At 39.9% G+C, this 19,356-nt stretch overlaps 1 protein-coding gene across 2 annotated transcripts; it reads right to left on the bottom strand.

The window, feature by feature from the left end:
• Positions 1-193: 193 nt before the first annotated feature.
• LOC118103599 (rho guanine nucleotide exchange factor 7) lies at positions 194-16,769 on the bottom strand. Of its 2 annotated transcripts, XM_035150689.2 has the most exons (22): positions 16,278-16,769; positions 15,042-15,125; positions 11,419-11,503; positions 11,016-11,140; positions 10,730-10,934; positions 9,652-9,743; positions 8,086-8,180; positions 7,475-7,570; positions 6,852-6,974; positions 6,620-6,758; positions 6,390-6,449; positions 5,962-6,108; positions 5,716-5,802; positions 5,555-5,633; positions 5,092-5,222; positions 4,783-5,007; positions 4,545-4,638; positions 4,358-4,447; positions 3,672-3,830; positions 3,240-3,336; positions 2,945-2,999; positions 194-2,733 (listed from the first exon to the last, which is right to left on the bottom strand). In XM_035150689.2, the coding sequence occupies exons 1-22, from the start codon at positions 16,440-16,442 to the stop codon at positions 2,611-2,613; spliced, it is 2,556 nt and encodes an 851-aa protein (XP_035006580.2). In that variant the 5' UTR covers positions 16,443-16,769; the 3' UTR covers positions 194-2,610. The 2 variants fall into 2 exon arrangements, with proteins under 2 accessions (XP_035006580.2, XP_035006581.2); XM_035150690.2 differs by lacking the exon at positions 3,672-3,830.
• Positions 16,770-19,356: the final 2,587 nt, after the last annotated feature.

The following is a 19,356-nucleotide window of genomic DNA, read 5'->3' as shown; positions in this document are numbered from 1 at the left end:
GTATTTATCTAGATATATCCTCTATCACTGGGCATGACCAATTGTAATGTAAGCTGCTAGTTACTTTGCAGATTAATAAAACAGAATATAATAAGTGGTGATGTATTATTATAGGCTGAGACATGTCAATGAATGTTGGTAAATCTGTATTACCTTTATTCTGCAATGGATGAAGTGCTATTAGAGACAGGAGTCTGATTGAACATTTTATTCAGACAAATGGGTGAAATAAATAGAGGTTATGATTCTTCTCACAGTAACAACTGCTTGAAGACACAATACATTTACATCAGTTACTTCAGTTAAATACATAATTTAGAGTCAAAAATTGGCATATTGCATTACATGGCTTACATTAGTGTAGTTCTCATTCAGTTAATTTTGCAGGTGAAGTCGTAACGCTAAAAGCCTCATCAGTTTACTGACGCTCGGGAGAAAACACAAAGGTCCAAGTAGAAAATAACAAGTCTTATAAATCAAAACCAGCCGTTAAAGAGTAAAAACACAATCACAAATATAAAAATAAGAAATCGTGCTACGGTAAGTTTCTTTTCAACATTGTAAAAATCATAAAACAAATAAACAATATATTTCCAGTGTTGTATTGCTTGGATTTTGGCCTTGAAACAAAAAAAAATCATCGAGCAGACGCACTAAAGCTCCTGAAGACTGCGATGGTGTCTGAACATCGTTTCTCTGACACATGTCGACTCTTACTGGGAAATTCAATGCCTCTGAATCAGTTCAGTGCAGTTCAAATTATTCCTGAAGAGTTAAATCAATCTGCTTGCCTCAGAATCAGCTACTAAACATATAATATTTGTTGAAATTGCTACCTGATGAGTTTTTTTGGTCAATCGTATATTTCAAGTTTTTGCTGATTTACAAAGCTCTTACTTTTAACAGGTCTCAGACAGCTGGAGCACGTAGTAATGACAGTGGGTCCCCAGATTTACTTCATCTTAAAAAGGCACAGGAAACTCAAAATTCTCAATATTTCTAATAAAATAAGGAACGATTGCATTGGTGGTGTTGCGCACAGCTTTCTGAAATGTCATCACTTGCTTCTAATCGCTCCCACGTTGTTTCGTAATGTAATTTCATTATTTACATTTCCAGGTTCAGACTGTATATAAAGATGGGCGACATGACTAGACCCTAAAAGTGACGCCAAACCGTCTTGGCCCTCATTGCCTCCGTCAGTAAAGGTCATAAACCCCTCCTCATCCATGTAAGTGGATGGGACATGGACCAAACTAAAAGATCAAATTGTATGTCAAGTATGTTTTTCTCAAAGATGATTTTCTGTGATTTTAGGTAGTTCTTATCATGCTTAAGATACACTTCCATAACAGCTTGTGTTTGACAAATGATAAAAAGCTCAAATATTTAACACTGTACCCAGATGTAGTCAAGTGTTGAGCAGTGCAAGGACTATTAGAGGCGATGCTACGGTTCATTTTTCACAATATAAGCTTACATATTTCAAGTAATAAAGAAAAGTGATATTTGGTAGGAATATAAAACATACTGCTGGTAGACAAGATTCTGCCTAGTTTTTCTAAATTAACTGCAAATGGTTGCAATGATGTTTCTGTTACTCTCATGTATTTTACTGCAGATTTTGGCAGATGTATAACATTTAACAGTTTGTTTACCTTGTAAGCTTTCTCAAATTCACACACAGGGAAACAGAGGTGAATCTGAAAGTTCAGCATCTGTCTTCGTGTTGTGCTGAGTCTTATGAAACTGGTTCTTGCAGCTCATTTGGCTCAAACACATTTCTTTTATCTTTAGATATTGCTTTCTCCATGAAATCTGAAATGGATGCTGAGCGGAAGCTGAAACTCCCTGATGGTTGATTCCTGAGAAAATCTCCCTCCAGCTTCCGTTTGACAATAACAAGTTGTTTTTGATTGGATAAATTCACATTATATCGTCTTAAATTCAATTAATTTAATTAATTCACATCAGACTGAGGACTTTCATGTCATCCTGTAAAATATGAGGCCACTTATAAGTGCTGGTAATTTAAGGTTTAGCTTTAAAAAAAATGTATTTTGTGTATCACAAATAATAATTTATAAGCATCTTTGTAAATGTTGCTTTAACATTTGGATTTGTGATCAAGTCGCTGCTAATCAAAAATGTCTGTTTAGTTTTTATGAAATATATAAACTCATGTATCTTTCTAATTCATGCACCAGGTCAGTTAATAAAATACTTTCCTGGCAATGGTGAAATTTTATACTTACTGCAAGAAAGTAAAAGATATAAAGAGATTTTTGTGTCGGCGCTCCAAAGGCTTAAAGAAAGTGGAAAGGAGCATGACAGGAAGTGAGGTCATCATGCCTACCAGCTATTTTGGCTTCACAACTTTAAAGTCAGATGTGATGGCTTTGCTGATGGCCGGCAGGCATCTTCTCTTGGTCCAGAGTCTAGTATGCAGGGAATTGTGAGGGTTGAAGTGGAAACGGTGAAGACATGTCGTATAACACAATGGCGTGTTGGCAGTTTGTGTCCACACGGGTGGACAACAACATTTCACTCAGGCCATTCGGTCATTTAAAAGTCACAATTCTGTCCGTGATGTTTTGATCCACATTGATCTCAGAGGTTTGTCTCGTCCCAGGTTGGGTCGTCCATGCTCTTCAGAACCCTCCTGATGACCCTCTCCATCTCCTTCCTCGCTCGCTGCTCCTCCTCCAGCGTCCTCTTCATCCTCTTATTGTCCTGTAGAAAAACCGAAGAGGAGGGGAAAGTGGATGGATGAGAGAGAGAGGAAAAACAAGCAGGATCCATCAAGGAAAAGGAGAAAATTGGTTCCCACTTGATTTAAAAACACACACAAATTACTTCTTACCACACAACAACCTAGATAAAGTTTATAAATGTAAGTTTTAGTAATAATCAGGTTAGTAGTGAACTAAAACTGCAGACTCACCTGTTTGAGTTCCTGAACTTCATCCTTGAGGCTGTACACAGTGTCCACCAAACTCCTGCAGGAACACAACAGCTCTGATTTACTGTGATCTACTTTACATCTGATATACTGACACTATCCTCATTTCCTAAATCCATATAATCATATTTATAACTTGTTAGCATTTCATATGTTTCCTTTTTCATAAAGCAATTGATATGTTCCAATTTATTTTATGGCAACCTCTAATTTTTCATGTTTCCTCCATTCACTATGTTTGTATTCACATATTATGTTGTTTTTGTATTTTCAGCACCTCTCCTCCACCACAGTCTGTCCGTTGCTCCTGGTTTCCTCCACTATGATCTTCTCCTCCTCTGGGAACAACATTTGAACGTCCTTCCTGCTGGAGCCTGATTGAAACAATGGCGACAGCGTGAGTTATCAACCCTGCATCACACACAATACGGTCAGATACACAAATATGTGAACATCCACACAAAGATGCTTCATCATTCCAAGTGGTTGATACAGAATTAGAGTAAAATTAGTAATTAGTAAAATGAGGTATATGCTGCCTGAAGCTATACTGATGGGAATGCACAAAGACAGCTACAACCGATGCACATGTACAGAAACACACACACACACACACATACACACACAGCAGGTGAGATGTTCTGGCTGATACACACGTATACACATCTATCTCTAGTTGGACGCTAGCTGCTTCACCAGTGTGTCTTACGAGAAAACGAGGCAGTCCTAAAACTTTGGGCTGTCCAGATACTTTCATAATCCGAGTCCTCTGATTGGTCGGAACATGGCAGGCTGCCAGGGAAACCAGCATTGGTGAGGCTGGTGTCAGCGAGTACATGGTTGTGCATGAGGTCAGTCCCTTGCCAAGCTGTGCCATTAAGTCACCAGCAGAAGACGGGAGTTTGGAACAAACCAAATTTAAATGTTGGGGGATGAGATGAGCGGAGGAGTATAAACCATATAGGATGAAGGATTTTTTTTTTTTAAATAAACCATATTGAAACAAGGCAGAATTTATTTAAGAACATAAATATGGGATTTAAATCAGAAATTAAAGGAAAGCAGTTTGTGAGGGATAAAAATATTTAAATTGAATAAAATTCAGGAAAAAAAAAAAGGGAGAAACAAGACAGCAAGGATAAAGGAGTTAATTAAAAAACAATGAAGGATGAAGGGAAGACATGAAAAGAGAGGAGAGAGAAAAACATTGTTAGGGCTGAAAGCAGAGAACAAAGTGTCAGAAATAACACACAGTAGCTAGCAGTGTGTGAGAATGTTCAAGTGATAATGTGTACGTGTGTGTGTGTGTGTGTGTGTGTGTGTGTGTGTGTGTGTGTGTGTGTGTGTGTGTGTGTGTGTGTGTGTGTGTGTGTGTGTGTGTGTGTGTGTGCTTACTGGAGTTGAGAGTCTGTCGTGTCTTGGCGCTGGTGCAGTACGCCTCGATCACTTTCAGTATCTGAGCATCCTCCTCTAGAGCTGCGGTGCCTGAAAGACAAGGACGGGACAGAAGGACGAGTGAGGACGAGTGAGGACACACCGCTCGCGCATAACACTGCCGTTGTAAACGCAGTTATAAACCTACTCTTTCTGACAGTGAAGTCCTCTTCTGAAGGTTTCCTCTCTGGCTTCCTCTTCGGGAGCAGCTTCTTCATGTTTTTAGGACTTTTGCTCATATCCTAGGAAAAAAAGTGATAGCAATGTTTACAGCAGAAATGTAATTCTAACTCCAGATTAACATTTACATTGTGTAATTTCAAGCGAATGAATATCAACAGAAGAAGAGGTGTCCTGACTTATTATAAAGTGTCATTGAACAGCACCTCCTTGAGGCAGAGAGCAGCGCACGGCCGAAGCGGAGGCGCAGGGCGAAGGCAGCTCAGGCTCCAGGGTTTGGGGGTGTTCGGTGGCTCAAGGGGCCCCCACATTGGGTTGCTTCCGTGAGGTGTCCCGTATGATGCGGGATGGGGAAGGGTGTGGTAGGTGTGTCCGCTGCTCCCTCCACGGGACTCAGAGTGTCTGGTGGGAGTGACTGGGTGGGACGGCAACTGGGAGGAGGCGAGGACACGTTAAAGAGAGGAGCAGGCGGGTAAAGAAGTGGATGAGGATCGAGTAATGAACAAAACACTTACTGTGTGACAGACGGACTGATGCTTGTGTGCGAGTGCGGCTCGAGTGTGTGTGTGTTTGGTGAGAAGGTCCAGCCATTCCTGTAGTTCCTGCTGAGTGTTACACGCCACCTGCATCCGCTCACTCTGAGCACCTGTACGACAAAACACATGTGTTTTCTGTTTTTATTTCACCTAAAGTTCACAATACAGTACAATAAGGTGGCAAATACCAGATGAAATATTGGATCTTGAGTTTTTCTACATAACTTCTGACCAGTTGAACATTCGCATGCTCATATAAAGCACAACAGGAACATGTTTTAGCCTGAATCAGTGTGATATTATTTAAATATTTTTAAGCTATAGCACAAATCAGTAAAGTAGTAGCCTTCCTGTGAGATCCAATTCAACTTGGAACCTCTCAGGTATCGAATGCAAAGACAAATCAGAAATGTCCACGAGGTAAAAGAGAGAGAGGGCTGACCCGATATTTCAAAAGCGTTCTTCAGGTTTTCTCCGTCCTCTATTCTGGAGATGAGCATCCCTGACAGTGACATCCTCCCCTACGCAGAAACACAGGGTTAATAAGTCGACCAGAGTTTTTGATAAGTTGAGGGTTTAAGTTTAATCTCATGTGAAACGCACCTGATAGATGAATCCACTCATTCTCATGCTGGCAGATAGAACGAGCAGTGTGTGAGGGAAGAGGACAAGGTAGCGTTCGTTTGACTCCTGAAAAACAAAAGGATGAACTGCATGAACAGAGTCGAAACAATGCAATAGCCTGAGGTAAAGTAATTAAACAAAACCAGCTGAAATAGCAAACAAATGTGTTTCAGATGGATAAAGATGGTAACAGGGTTTAAGCTGTTCAGGTTTTTCTGATGGTACCTGACAGTTCTGCGTGTGGACCTTGGCCTGAGACATGTGCTGGACGGGGCCGAGGGTTCTGATGTCATCCCCCTCCCAGTTTCTGATTGGCTCCGTTAAAATCTGCAACTCCAGGTCCTTCCTCTTCCTCACCTCCTGACACTGAGCCTGAACACACACGCACACACAAAGAATCATACAAAGGCACAAAAACTCTGTGAGATACTTTACGTTCATGTTTGTTAGTTGGTACAAAAGGCACACACAAGTCAGGAAGCGGATTTACTTGATAGCAGCAAAAGCTCTTGTTTTGGCAGTTTTAATAACACTGATGTGCTAGAATAGTGGTACAACAGGTGGTAGTGACTGATAATATTGATAAAAACAATACAGATCAGCTACAGGTTTAACTGAATTCTGTGATAAGATCTTATCAGTGTGTGTCTCACTGAAAGGGTTTTGAAGGCCGCCATTGAAGCATGGAGATCAGCTCTGTCAGGGTGTTGGTCCTGAGACAAAGACAAAAAATAATAAAATAGATCAAACTTAGAAACAGAACAGAACGTTTTTGCATACATGCATGGAGATCAGATCATGGTCATTGTTGTGTTACTTAATATCATCTGAATCTTGCCAACTTTGCTTGTTGGTTTATCTGAATAGACACGGACGGACTTACCTCCATGTGTCTGTCCAGTTCTTTCAGCAGCGTGGGGTATCTCTGCAGTCTGGTGAAGGGTTTACTCAGACTCGTGGTCAGAGTCAGGATCCCTGGAGTGGACGCCCCCTTTGACTCCATGTACTCCCCGAGCACCTCACTGTCACATATCACACTTACATTTATGTTTCCTGTCTTTGTCTCGTGGTTTCTAAACGTGCACACACAGTTCTCACTCATTCTCTGACTGTACCTGTGTTGTGTGAGCACATTGACAGCAGACGGGTGGCTGGAGCAATAGGCCACGTAGAGGATCTTCATCTGGGGAATCAGACTCAGGAAGAACCCCCCAATCCTCTGCTGGCTCTCTGGGAGTCTACACACACATGACGTGTCAATATTGGACAAGAAACTGCTTCTGCTGCCATTTAATCACACATACAGAATACACAAAGTTGCATGAAGGTTGTATTTAAGGACAGTGACATGAAACTGATCGTGTCTGTTGCTGCACTGCCTCTGCAAATAAGACTGCGTTACTTCAGTCTCCCACTAGATGTCTCTGTCACTACACTGACTGACTACATGATGCTTCCCTCAGGCCATCTACAGTCTGTGCTGCTTTGTTTTGATGTGAACCTGGAGGGATGCATTGTTAGTTTAACAGGATGCAACACATCTGCAGGGTAGAATGAAAAAATAATAGTGTTGCATGAGCCATACTGTGGTCAGTGACGCAAATAAGTAAGATACATATATTATACTGACTATTTTCCATCTGCTGGTTATTCTCGAATCCATCATTTTCAAAAGGATCTTGAACAAATAATCAGTTAAGGGAAGATCTTAGCATACAGATGAGAGGGATGTACTGACTTTGTGTGCTCCTCTAAGGACTGAACCAACATCTGCTGGAAGGTCGAGATCTCCTCCAGATTTCCTTGAATGTGACCGATGTCGACGCTGCTGAGTCTACACGGCACAGGAGGAAGAAGGAAGAGCGGAGGGGCATCATTCATAATTCAGACATCTTCTGTGAGTAATCCTGATTAATTCATATATTGACAGATTTCTGTATTTGAATTAAATCTTCTGTAGAATCAGCGATTTAGTATTTAGATATCAGTCAACTGCAGCCTCATCATATAGATATTTATCCTTTTATACTTGAGGAACTCTAATTCCTAAATGGTGCCAGAAATAAATCAGATCAATCAAATCTTGTAAAAGTGCAGTATTGATTAATTTTACATACTGTAGATCAAATGATAAAAAGATGGCTGTAATTCATACAATAAACTATAAATATTGAAATGTGTGTATGTGTACAATATAGTATAGATGTGGTATACAGTATATGTTCACTAAATTGTGGGAAGATTGTGCAGACAATATTGGTATTTCAACAGATATGCTCATGTGTGTCACTGCCTCTAAAACACGACTGTGATGAATAAAAAATAAAAAAAGGGTAAAAATAACCGAACCTGTCTGTGGGGTGAAGTGAGCGGAGGTATGAGCCCAGGAGACTCTGTAGTTCTCTGGAGTATTCAGTCTCTGTTTCCAGGATGTTCTGCAGGACCTGACACACGCACACACAGCGATAGAGACTTTAATTTTATTTACAGTGATAGTAAAAAGATACGAGTGTCCATAAAAATCCCAATTCCCATTAAATATATAAGCACACACTTTTATTTTGAAAATCTTATATATTTCTTAGGTAGGTGGTGATACACGGGATAGGCCAATCGTGAGTCCGTCTAAGCTGTCAATCACAATGTTTCATTTCATTTTAACCATCAGTGTATCAAGAACTATGTAAACTGACAGACAACATCTTTGAGATAGATGCATTTGATGTGTACTTTTTAGTTAATTTAGCAAGTGGAAATCACTCTAAGAGCAGTTTGTTTTGTTGGTGGAGGATGTATTTTGTAAAAGGCTAATGGACGGAGATATCAGATCCTCTGGGAGCTGGAACACAGTAGCTGCATAATGGGCCTTACTCTACAGGCTAATCGCTCATCAGAAATCTCACAGGAACAAGGTTTCTGCCAATGAATTGTAGCATCTTAGACTGATGTTGTAAAAGCCAGACTGCCACTGCAGCACTGAAATAAAATGAAATTAAAGCTATATTTTGTAAATTGAAAATTGATATTGACGTCAAGAGCATGACAACATTCACAGACAAACACAGTCAAAAAAAGCTTTTGTCCTAAGGCTCTGAAAAGCTCTGAGAAAAAGGACAAAAACCTCTATATTTATAATTTTTTTCCTCTTTCATTTGTGTTTGGGAACAGCATTCACTTCAGGCAGGGTCTGTGTGTGTGTTAGCATATGTGTGTGTGTCTGTCTGTGTTTGAGGGACACTTAGGTACTCCAACCAAAGAATATGGACTGTCTAGAGTGACTGTGCAGCTTGTTACATTATTAAAACGCACACACACACACACACACACACACACGCACGCACAAACACACAGGCAGGAGACAACCCTGGGGCAAGGCTGCCCCAGAAACCACTGAAACGGAAGCAATAACCTACTTTACATCTGCTGCACTCACACACACACATATTTATAGATGGCATATGCAGTAGTGCCATGCAGCCACCACAAATCAACACATCCTTGTACACAGACACACACAGAGAGAGAGACAACAGCTACACGATCATTAATTGGACGTGTGGATGAAAAATAATTGATTGTAAAAGCAGACACACACACACACACACACATCCATTAACTGGGTTCACTCCAGCAGTCTAAGTCTAAGAGCTACATGCAGGAGATTATTTATTTAAATTTGTGGGTAATGGCAGCTTCAAAAATTCAGATTTCTTTCCCATCGCATTTCAAACCTTTGCCCCAAAACCTCTACGTTCTAACCCAAAACTATTTGGAATAATGATCATAATAATAATCAACAGATTTTCTTGCTTGAGCATTTGACAATTAACACACACACACACACACACACGCACGCACGCACGCACGCACGCACGCACGCAGACACAAACATGGTCACTGAAGAATGATGCTCACCACGTTGTAGTACGTCTTACTGATGATCGTGGTGTCGAAACCCTTGGGTGGACTTTTTAGAGTCCCAGACTTTGGCTTTTCTAACGTTTTATCTGAAAACAGAAGAAGGGTTTAAAAGGTCAGTGGCAGGAAATGGAGACAAAAATAAAGAAAATAAAATGGGTTAGGGTTAGTCCCTTCAGTTCACTATTGCTCTTTGGAGATATTTCAATGTAAATCCAGAGGAGTAATGACTATTTTCTAGATACTGAGTGTATTCATGTAAATCTCAATTCTGACTGAGCAGAGAAAGTAAATAGCTATTTGAAGTTGAATCTGCGACAATTAGGATGCTTTTAAAAACGCATAAGAGGCCTTATTGTCTTAGTTTTTCTTTTATCCAGGAAGGTCAAGTAGTTAAAACAGGAGAAACCTTTATCTCACAAATCTAACAGCTCCCACTGAATGGTCACTACATGAATGCATGTGCTGCTACTGCTTAGTACGTCGTGATCATGGTCCTTGTTTGCTGTTGTGAAGCTTTAAATCAGGAAGTTCCTTTCTATACAGCACCTCAGGAACTTCCTGTCATTGTGTGCTTGTGGAGCTTCCTTTCTTGTTTCCTGCCTGACACACAACTAACCAACACAATCAGACACAGGGAAGTGGCAGCCGTTGAATATTGGAGCCATTAAATCCAGAGATGAATGGGATTAAGTCTCTGAACCAAAGTAAATACTACACATGTTTGTGCTGAATTACAATATGTTTCATGGATAATCTGGTCAGTCTACTTCATTAATCAGTAAGTTATTAACAGTAAGAACAGACCTGGAGTCAGGTCGTGCCGTCATGACATCCATCTTTATATTCAATCTATACATTTTTAATTTACATTAAAAACAACATGACACAACACTTGTCTTGCAGTGTTATGGATCAGCTGCAGATGCAAAAAGCAGTGCACGTTAACATGAGATAGAAAAAGGAACAGTAACAGTGACCAAACCATCTGCTGTAGCCCAGACTGAAAAGACGGTTCATTTTCTCCCCACTGCTCTGAAATATGATTTGGGGAAATAAACGAGGCTTCACCCACCGCTTCCTTTCAGCTCCCGCACATAGTTACTGGGGAACCATCCGGTCTTGCCGTTGTTCGAGCCTTCCCACCAGCCCCCATCCTCCTGCCTGAACACACTGATGATGTCACCCTTGTCGAAAGAGAGCTCGTCCTCATTGGTCTGCTGGAAGGGGAAGCGCGCCTTGACCAGCAACTGGACACACCCACTGCCCTCCGACATGTCCTAGGAAGGAGACGGACTCCCGTCAGTTTTGTTTTCTACCATTACTTGTGAGTGGTTATTGCGGTTGTCATGGTAACTCACCAGGCTGCGGTACTGAGGCTGGTGCAGTTTGGAGGAGCGACTCTGAGTGTTGAGAGAATCAAATGACTTGATCCTGGATGTTGAGGAGTGCGACACACACACACTGTCCTCAGAAACACCTAAATCTGCAAATGCACAATATCCTAATAAGTAGTTTTACAAAAAAATTCAAATATCTTCAACTCACATGACATTATACACAAAGCTTTTATCAAAATAAAATTACTTGAACTTGATTAGTTCTTGATATGCTTTTACACTTTAGAATGATTTCTGATAAAAAACATTACCAATACACATTTATAGAGCACAATTTACTGCAAAATAAAAGCATGGCAAAGAAGAAAAGTGTGCTTCAAACCAAACACACACTGACACGTGCACAAAGCATCAATAATCTTGCCTTCAGTAGCTTTGTTCAGGGCAACCAGGCAGTTCAGCACCTTGGTGAAGTTCAGCCCCTGCAGGAGGTCGCTGACCTCGAAAGGCTAAAGGAGAGAAAACCGAATAAAGAACAGCGATAAGACAGTGTCGAGGGGTTCGAGGCAGGAGAGACCAAGTAAACACGTTCATTATAAATTCATGGAGCAACGTCACAAAGCTTCCTGACATTTCCACGCAAGTATCTCATGCAGGGAATGTTGTGGTGGAGCAAGAGGAATCAGGCACCAGCCCTTTTATATACAATTTACCTGTGATACGACCCTGAACCCATTCGCTGACATTGGAATTTTAATTTACACTATTTTATTTGGTGTGTATACATGTACCGTATTGTTTAAGTTCCCCACTGTGTCTCTACAGTTGCCCATTGTGGCTGTCTTTGTTTAAAAAACAGATAAGGTGTTATTTATAAAAAAAGAACTTTGTCAGCTTAAAACTGAGGAAACACTGAGTTTAGAGCAGGTTTACACCCCTGCTCCAACTGGAGTCTGGATCAGGATTACTCAAAGTCTGAGCTCCCCCCTTGTAATCTCCCCATCACACACACACACGAGCCATAATCAAAATACCTCTGAAGCCCCTAATCTTGTGTGTACTCCACACACTGACTGACTTCGACGTTCCCAAAGTGTAAAGGTGGAGCGATCTGAGCCGTAAAAGGCAAAGCTAAAATATTCTGATGATGAGGAACTTTACAAAAATAAAGTTAACGACAAGAATTCCTCCTTTTCTTTAGGTGAACTTCACAAAAAAAATAGTGTTTTTTAATGTCATCTTCGTCTAAGAAAAGATCCACTGGACGTGATGTATACACACGTCCTGATTAAAGTCAAAGCAGCGTGGACGCAACAGCTCACACACAGTTTCCCCTCCACCGCGGGCATTTAGCCAACGTACAGTTCGAAGCTTCTCTCCTCCTGCAGCAGAAATATGTTACTGTTGCATGCACACGTTTTACTTCTTCCGAGATCAATACATTTGATTAATACTTAAATCTGACACTAAGATTGACATGTAGCAAGTCAGCAACAAAGACAGGCGCCTCTACAGTGCACAGATCGTTTATATGAATGAGGATTATTGATCTCTAAAGGAATTTAATGGGTTTAAGTGAACAAAGACCCCAAGACGGAGGATGTCTCATCAATAAACCGCCTTTTAAATGTACAAATCTTTAAATTGTTTTCTTGATATTAGCGTCTTCCTAAAGATACATAGCAATAAAAATAGTGTGATTGGTCAAACAGCTTACCTACTAACAGGGAGCGCTTGTTTTAACACCTTAGAGGAGGCACACTAAATGCACCGGATCAATATCTCCATCCGTTTAGGTTTAATTAATCTCAGCAGCCGAGTTTATGTTGCCGATTGTTATTCTGATTAATCGTGCAGCTCTGTTTAATCGTGGAGTCAGAAGTCATCTGCGCTCACACTGTCCCTCATGTTATCCTCCTCCCATTGGACGGCCGGTCTGGCTCGTCCTCTGCTCGTTCCGTTGACAGTCTGGGAGAATTACTACGCTGATGTCAGCCGGGCTGCTGGTTAATGGAGGCCTTGGCTCCCAGCAACATGGCTGACATGGCTCTAATCAACCTGATTGGAAATATCCACTGGCAGCCCGGCGTGTTGCATTACATCAGCCCACCCCCCTCCTCCCCTCCATTTCATCTTCTCATTCTCTTTTACATTTCTCCTTCGCCACAGTTTCAAGTTGTTTTTTCAAAGCTTCTTCTCCTCATCAATTAAATTTTCGAGGTCTGGAGACAAACCTTGTTAAAAAGGTCTGCAGCCTACGACTTCTGAGTTACATAATCTGATGTTTGTCATTATGACTCCATGTTTTTTTTTTTACATAAATTACATCAATAATGCGTGTGTGTGTGTGTGTACGTGTGTGTCACTTCGTACCACAGCACTCACTCGCCCCCCTTCACACCCGCTGTTGAGCAGGATATAAAGTGGTTTGATCTACTGTTGTGCAAACACGCACACCCTATGTCCTTTTGAACTCTGATAACAATACAGATCTGATTTTGATAAACACGTCTATCTTGATTTCAGCATTTCAAACTTTGTCTCACAGCTTCTGTGCATGATTATCTATTGTTGCCCACAAAGATTTAATCTAAGTAACAAAGACTTTTGACAGAACGACTACATTTAAATGGACACCAATATTCAGACTACGACCTTATTCCGACATTTACACATTATTCTAATAGACTGTTTCATTCATACTCCCATTTACATGTAACAGAGCATAGTCTGATTTGCACTGAAGTGAACATTACGTCCACTGCGGCATTTATCCGACATTACACTCAAACACAGGATATGTGTCATCAAGCAGTTAGTAACTGACACATGCCAGTGTCACAACATGCTGTGAAAAGTCAAATAGGATGGTATGTATACATGTCTGTCTATATAATGTGACTAAGATCCGAACTCTACATGTCTTAATTCAATTATCGCTTGATATGGCCTTGTTCAAGTTAATATCATGAGAAAATGCTGTTTTCATGGCAGCGTCTTACTCAGATTCATGTATTAATCAGGGTAATATCAGAATATTGGTGTCCAGTGACGTACACGAGAAAACTCTGCTGGAGCCAACAAACCTAATAATCACCAATAACAACATTATCTGTGCATGTCACCATCACCATCATCTGCTACCAGAGGGAATTGAAATGCTGTGAAATCCAAATAATAACATTTCATCAGAATTATTCAACAGATTCCCAAAAACGCAGCATTATTGATCAGCCTCTGCCTCTTGTTTCCATAACTACAAAAGGAACTGCATCTCGTCCTCGAGCAGCGACAACACGTTTAACACGGCATCTTTTTTTAAACCAAGAACTGAATGTTATTAATGGGAACTCCATTTTAACTCTTTCATAACTTAACGTCAGAAACTACAAAGTGGTTTCATGCTTTTATATACTTCATTCTGTAATAATAATATATATAAGGATACACACCATTTTCTTCAATAAATAAAGTTGTACCTCTTTCTATCAGAGTAATTTAAACAAGTTTTATCTCATGGTTTTATTAATGGACAATAAAAGAGTGATGCTAACTTTTGGGTTGCCAGGTTCTTAGAACTTTACCTGGACCACAGGTAATAGTTACATGCAGATCTGAGTGATTAAAAGTCATATATAAATAAACACATTAACACTTATGATTGTATTATAGCAGACCTCCAACATTAATAATAAAAGGAATATTTCCCCTTATAGACCCTATAGAAAGGGTGATTAATGTAAAAGCAGCAGGAGGAAACATGTGTTTACAAGCTGGAGTGATGGATAAACAGAAGATCAAGTGTTAAAGATGATTTTTTTAAACTAATCATGGCTGATCACAATGAAATATCTGAGAATGAATCCCCACAGCCATGTTCAGTCTCCTCAGTATAAACCGGACAAAGAGGTAAACAGGAAGATAAACAAGTTGTGGAATCTGTTTTGAACAACACGTGTGATGGTGTAGATGTGGTGGAGTCTGTTTCCTGAGCCTCATCGCGTGTTGATCACATTCGTCAATAGGTTTTAAAAGGCGTCAGCTCACCTCCACACAGAAAGAGCCGCAGCCCTTAATGAACTCTCCGATGTTCCTCTGACAGTCGCTGTCGCCCCTCGGCTCCTGGAAGAACTACACACCGGAAGTGGCGGAATTAGCATCAAAACACTGACTGGAAACATGAGCATTACACTGGGAACCAAGGTGTTCTGATGGTTTTCTGCACGGAAACAGTCTTACTCCAGGGTCTGATTGTGCACCTGCCACTTGCTGCTCGTTAAAGACAAGCTAGCCAAAGATAGAAGCAATATTTCCGGTTTAAGGCTTCAAATTAAAATATAAACAAAGACGTTTTCTAACATTTTGTTTTTAAATTTGAGCAGAAACGACATTAACCACATTACCACTTTTTATTACAGTGAGTAGATACCTACATGTTTGTAGACTGGTGTGTCTTTAGCTGTGGAAGAGCTAATGAAGTAAATAAACGAGCACAGGACGCGATCCAGAGCTACTGACACGTTTTATGCTTTTATTTTGAAATACACGTGCCGTCACTGTGTATTGAGTTGCAGCTAACTGAGGTGAACTTGACTTGACATCCACAATCTCCCGGGGAAGTTGGATAAGCCAAAGCAGGATGTGACGTCGACAGGTTCATAGTCCAGTGTGTATGTGTGTGTAAGTGTGTGTGTGTGTGTGTGTGTGTGTGTGTGTGTGTGTGTGTGTGTGTGTGTGTGTGTGTGTGTGTGTGTGTGTGTGTGTGTGTGTGTGTGTGTGGGTGGGTGTGTGGGTGTGTGTGAGCCCATATCACATCTGTACAATAAAGTTGGTAGTTTGCACAGTAGTACAAAATGGTAAAATTAGTCTCCATTCAATATAAGTATTTTTTCACCTTTACTACACACATATTTTCCCTTATTGGCACAGGAGTCATATATATTGTGTGTCGCCACATATATTTTATAAGGAAATAAAAATTCAGAAAAACAAAGTGGAACAGTAATGTTGAGGATAGAGTGTAGACTGCTGTGTTTCAAGAAATATAATTATTAGTAAGAATATAAGTCCTAGTAAGTAATATTAATATATGAATATGCCATTCTTATAATATATTTACATATGAAAGCAATTTTTTGCCAGGAGCCTTACAGTTATTTAGTTGCAGCCTAATTGAGTTTTTGTTTGTCCTATTATGCTTTCATGTGGTTTTTCATAAGAAATAAAGCACATTTTTTATTATTTATAATGATTTTTTCCTCCCTCCGCCCTCCATGCACTCACTTTGTCCACCGTTCCGGGTCGGAGTCGCTCCAGCAGCCGGCACAGCACCGCTCCGTCCTGCAGGGACGTCTGGAGGAAACCCTCTGGGTCCGAGATGCTCTTCTTGGGGGACTCCAGGACCCCCAGCGTGATGAGCCACGTTACCGTCTGCTCGGCTGAATTCATGGCTGAGGGTGTGTGGTGTCCTGGATCAGCAGCAGCAGCAGCAGCAGCAGCAGTCTTCCTCCTCCTCCTCCTCTTCCTCACTGTCTGCTCTCTCCTGGTGGTGCTTCCAGAATGAGAGGGGAGGCTCAGTCAGCTCCTCCTGGTGAGAACATCAGTCAGTCCCGACGCTCTGGATGGATCAGCCTCTGCTATTAATAGTAAACACATACAGAGGTGGAAATGAGAAATAAAGCAGCTTCCTTCCTTTGAAAACACTCTCATGTCCTGCACTGCTCTCTCTATCCTGCTCTCTCTCTCTATCCTGCTCTCTCTCTCTATCCTTCTCTCTCTCGCTCTCTCTCTCTCTTTGCGCGTGCACAAAGTAGCAACAACATCAGGGTCAATGTCGCCACTGTGGGATGTGACTTCCTTTCATGACTTTCAGTTTAAAAGCCTTCACAAGCTGTTGTTCACAATGAAAACCATATAATGATTTGTATGCTGACAATATGTAAATAGGAAACCATATTGAACTGCTTTTTTGTATCGAAAAAGATAATTAATATTAATATGCATTTTAGTATTGCTTATTATTTGTTTATGTGTTGTTTATAGTGTTGTTACAAAAAGCTTAAAGTGGACTAAACAGAGGAAACTTATTACAGCTTATTGGAAATAATATATAATTTGTGGCACCAGAAACATTTGTAACAATATCTTGTGTGAAATATATTTACCAAAGATTTAAAAAACATTATAATCATAATTACACAAGCTTTTTAAAATAATTTTATAAAACATAATAAGCTATATAGCACTGGTCAGTAGCCTAAAATATATTTAGCCTTTTTTGTTTGGCATTGCTGTTGGATTGCCTCATTTCTTTTTAATTCTGTGCCAAATATCAATTTCCAAAAGTCTTAGAGGATACTTATCTAAGCAAGGTTGCAGTTGAAGTTAAGCTGGAATATCAGAGATATTCAAACTGTCACATTTAACAACACATTGTAACATGTACATTTAACAATTTCACATCTTACCTTTTCAGTGCAGACCATTTTTTTTCATCCATTTTTTTTTCATTCATTTAATACTTTTACTTTGAAGGCAAAACCATTACTTCCATTTTAACTCTTCACATCTTTCAAAACTTGACAGAAGTATCACAGGACCGTCCCACAGATGATTAACAGGCTAATTAATGCAGAGCTGCATTTACAAATTTACATATTTAAAATGTGGCTGAAACACACGGTGTTAACTCTAACTTTATCTTTTTTTATACATAAAATCTCAATTTTTACAGCAGCTGGAGTAAGATGAAATGTATCTTATTCAAAGGAAGAGGAAAATCACTTAAAGTTGCGATAACAATTACAGGCTGAACTCTGATTATTGCAAATCCATATACCAATTAATACATTTAGTTATTATTGGTAATTATCGATTCAAGCTCTCAGAATTTATATTTGAACTGAGTAAACAAAGCACATAAAGACTAATAACATGAAGAAAAAGATTATATTCAAGAACAATAAAAAGAGAGGTACATATTCATATGAAAGCACACAACAATTAGATGCTCAACATTAACTGTGGGGTCTGGGCTGTTAACCAGAAGCAAACAGGGTGGGGTTGTGGGTTTGAAAACTTTGTACACAAAGCCCAACAGGACATTCACTTTTACAAGTAAAATATATAAATATGTGAATTAGCAATACAATAAAAGAGAGAAGAATGATGAAATTGATACGAATAATAAATTCTGGCATCCAAATCTTCACTCCTCCACCACCAACATCATCAGAACCTAAGGAGATTGATTTGATTTTGATTTTGAATATGTTTCAGACTTCCTGAATTTCATCTATATTTCTGCATAACTCAACCAGCTGCCGGCTTCATGATATTATATTATCACAAACAGGATCAAACTATTTCATAACAAATGGTTGCAGGCTTTTCGCAAGGGGAGAAACAAGCTAGCACTTTTTTTTTCCACCAGTGGTTGTTGCTCTTGTAACACATCAGCATGTTCTTCCTGCAAACGTGACCCAATTCTCACACATCGACTCAGACACAGTCTTCAACCGGTGATTCAGAGTCAAGAGAGGCAGAACGAAACCATTCTGGTGTAATGTGAAACCAGGGGGAGACAGGACTCGTGGTCAGACCCCCGGCCACTTAGAAAATACACAATGTGGGTTATCTTATGAATGTTTTCCATTTCAAAGAATGTTTTATTTATTAATTTGAAAATTTAAAGAATAAAATACAATGATGATTAATAAAAAGCAGTGGAGGTGTTGTGTCTGGATAAGGTCAACCTAATCTGATGGGATACTTCTGGTGTATTGTGATGCTTCTAAATTAGACAAGATTTAAGAGCTTTTGATGATAAGTGCCCATGTGAAAAATGTGATTTTAATTTTACACGTCATGCCCTGCTCTTATTAAAGCGCCGTCACTCAAGGATAAATCCTCTTTGTCCCATGAATATCTGTGAAGAATTTCACAGCAGTTGAGTTGAGACCCACCAACAAACGTGTCCATCTCCAGAGCCACGATAGTCTGGTTTAAAACCTTTAACGTAGCAGCACTTAATGCCAACAGGTGAAATTCAAACATCCCTATCTACATATCGATTTAAAAAATGACAGCATTGTATGATAAAAAAATATTACTAAACTGCACAATCCCCACCAACTTCACTTGCACTGTGGTTTTGCTCATCAAAAACTTCAGAAAGGGAAGTGAGCCTTGCCTACTTTAGCACAGTGGGGGTGTGTTGTATTTTTTTTTTTGTTGGACTGTGCCATTGTATGCTAGAAGATAGGGGGTGACATGACGGTTTCATCAGTTCTGTAAGGTTTTCTGTTAACTTCCTTATATTTCTGTGAGTGCCGCTTCCTCTTTTACTCACTGATGCGGTTCT

The sequence above is a fragment of the Hippoglossus stenolepis genome, chromosome 24 (genome assembly GCF_022539355.2).
Source record: "Hippoglossus stenolepis isolate QCI-W04-F060 chromosome 24, HSTE1.2, whole genome shotgun sequence".
Taxonomy (NCBI): domain Eukaryota; kingdom Metazoa; phylum Chordata; class Actinopteri; order Pleuronectiformes; family Pleuronectidae; genus Hippoglossus; species Hippoglossus stenolepis.
This window is presented reverse-complemented; position numbering and strand designations above follow the sequence as displayed.

What these genes read in the sequence shown, in the direction of transcription:
- LOC118103599 (XM_035150689.2), bottom strand. Translation starts at nt 16,442, where the DNA reads ATGAATTCAGCCGAGCAGACGGTAACGTGGCTCATCACGCTGGGGGTC. An exon ending in CCTGAACAAAGCTACTGAAG is followed by an intron (nt 11,141 to 11,418) that starts GCAAGATTATTG and finishes GTGCATTTGCAG; the next exon opens with ATTTAGGTGTTTCTGAGGAC. An exon ending in GCGGGAGCTGAAAGGAAGCG is followed by an intron (nt 9,744 to 10,729) that starts GTGGGTGAAGCC and finishes TTCTGTTTTCAG; the next exon opens with ATAAAACGTTAGAAAAGCCA.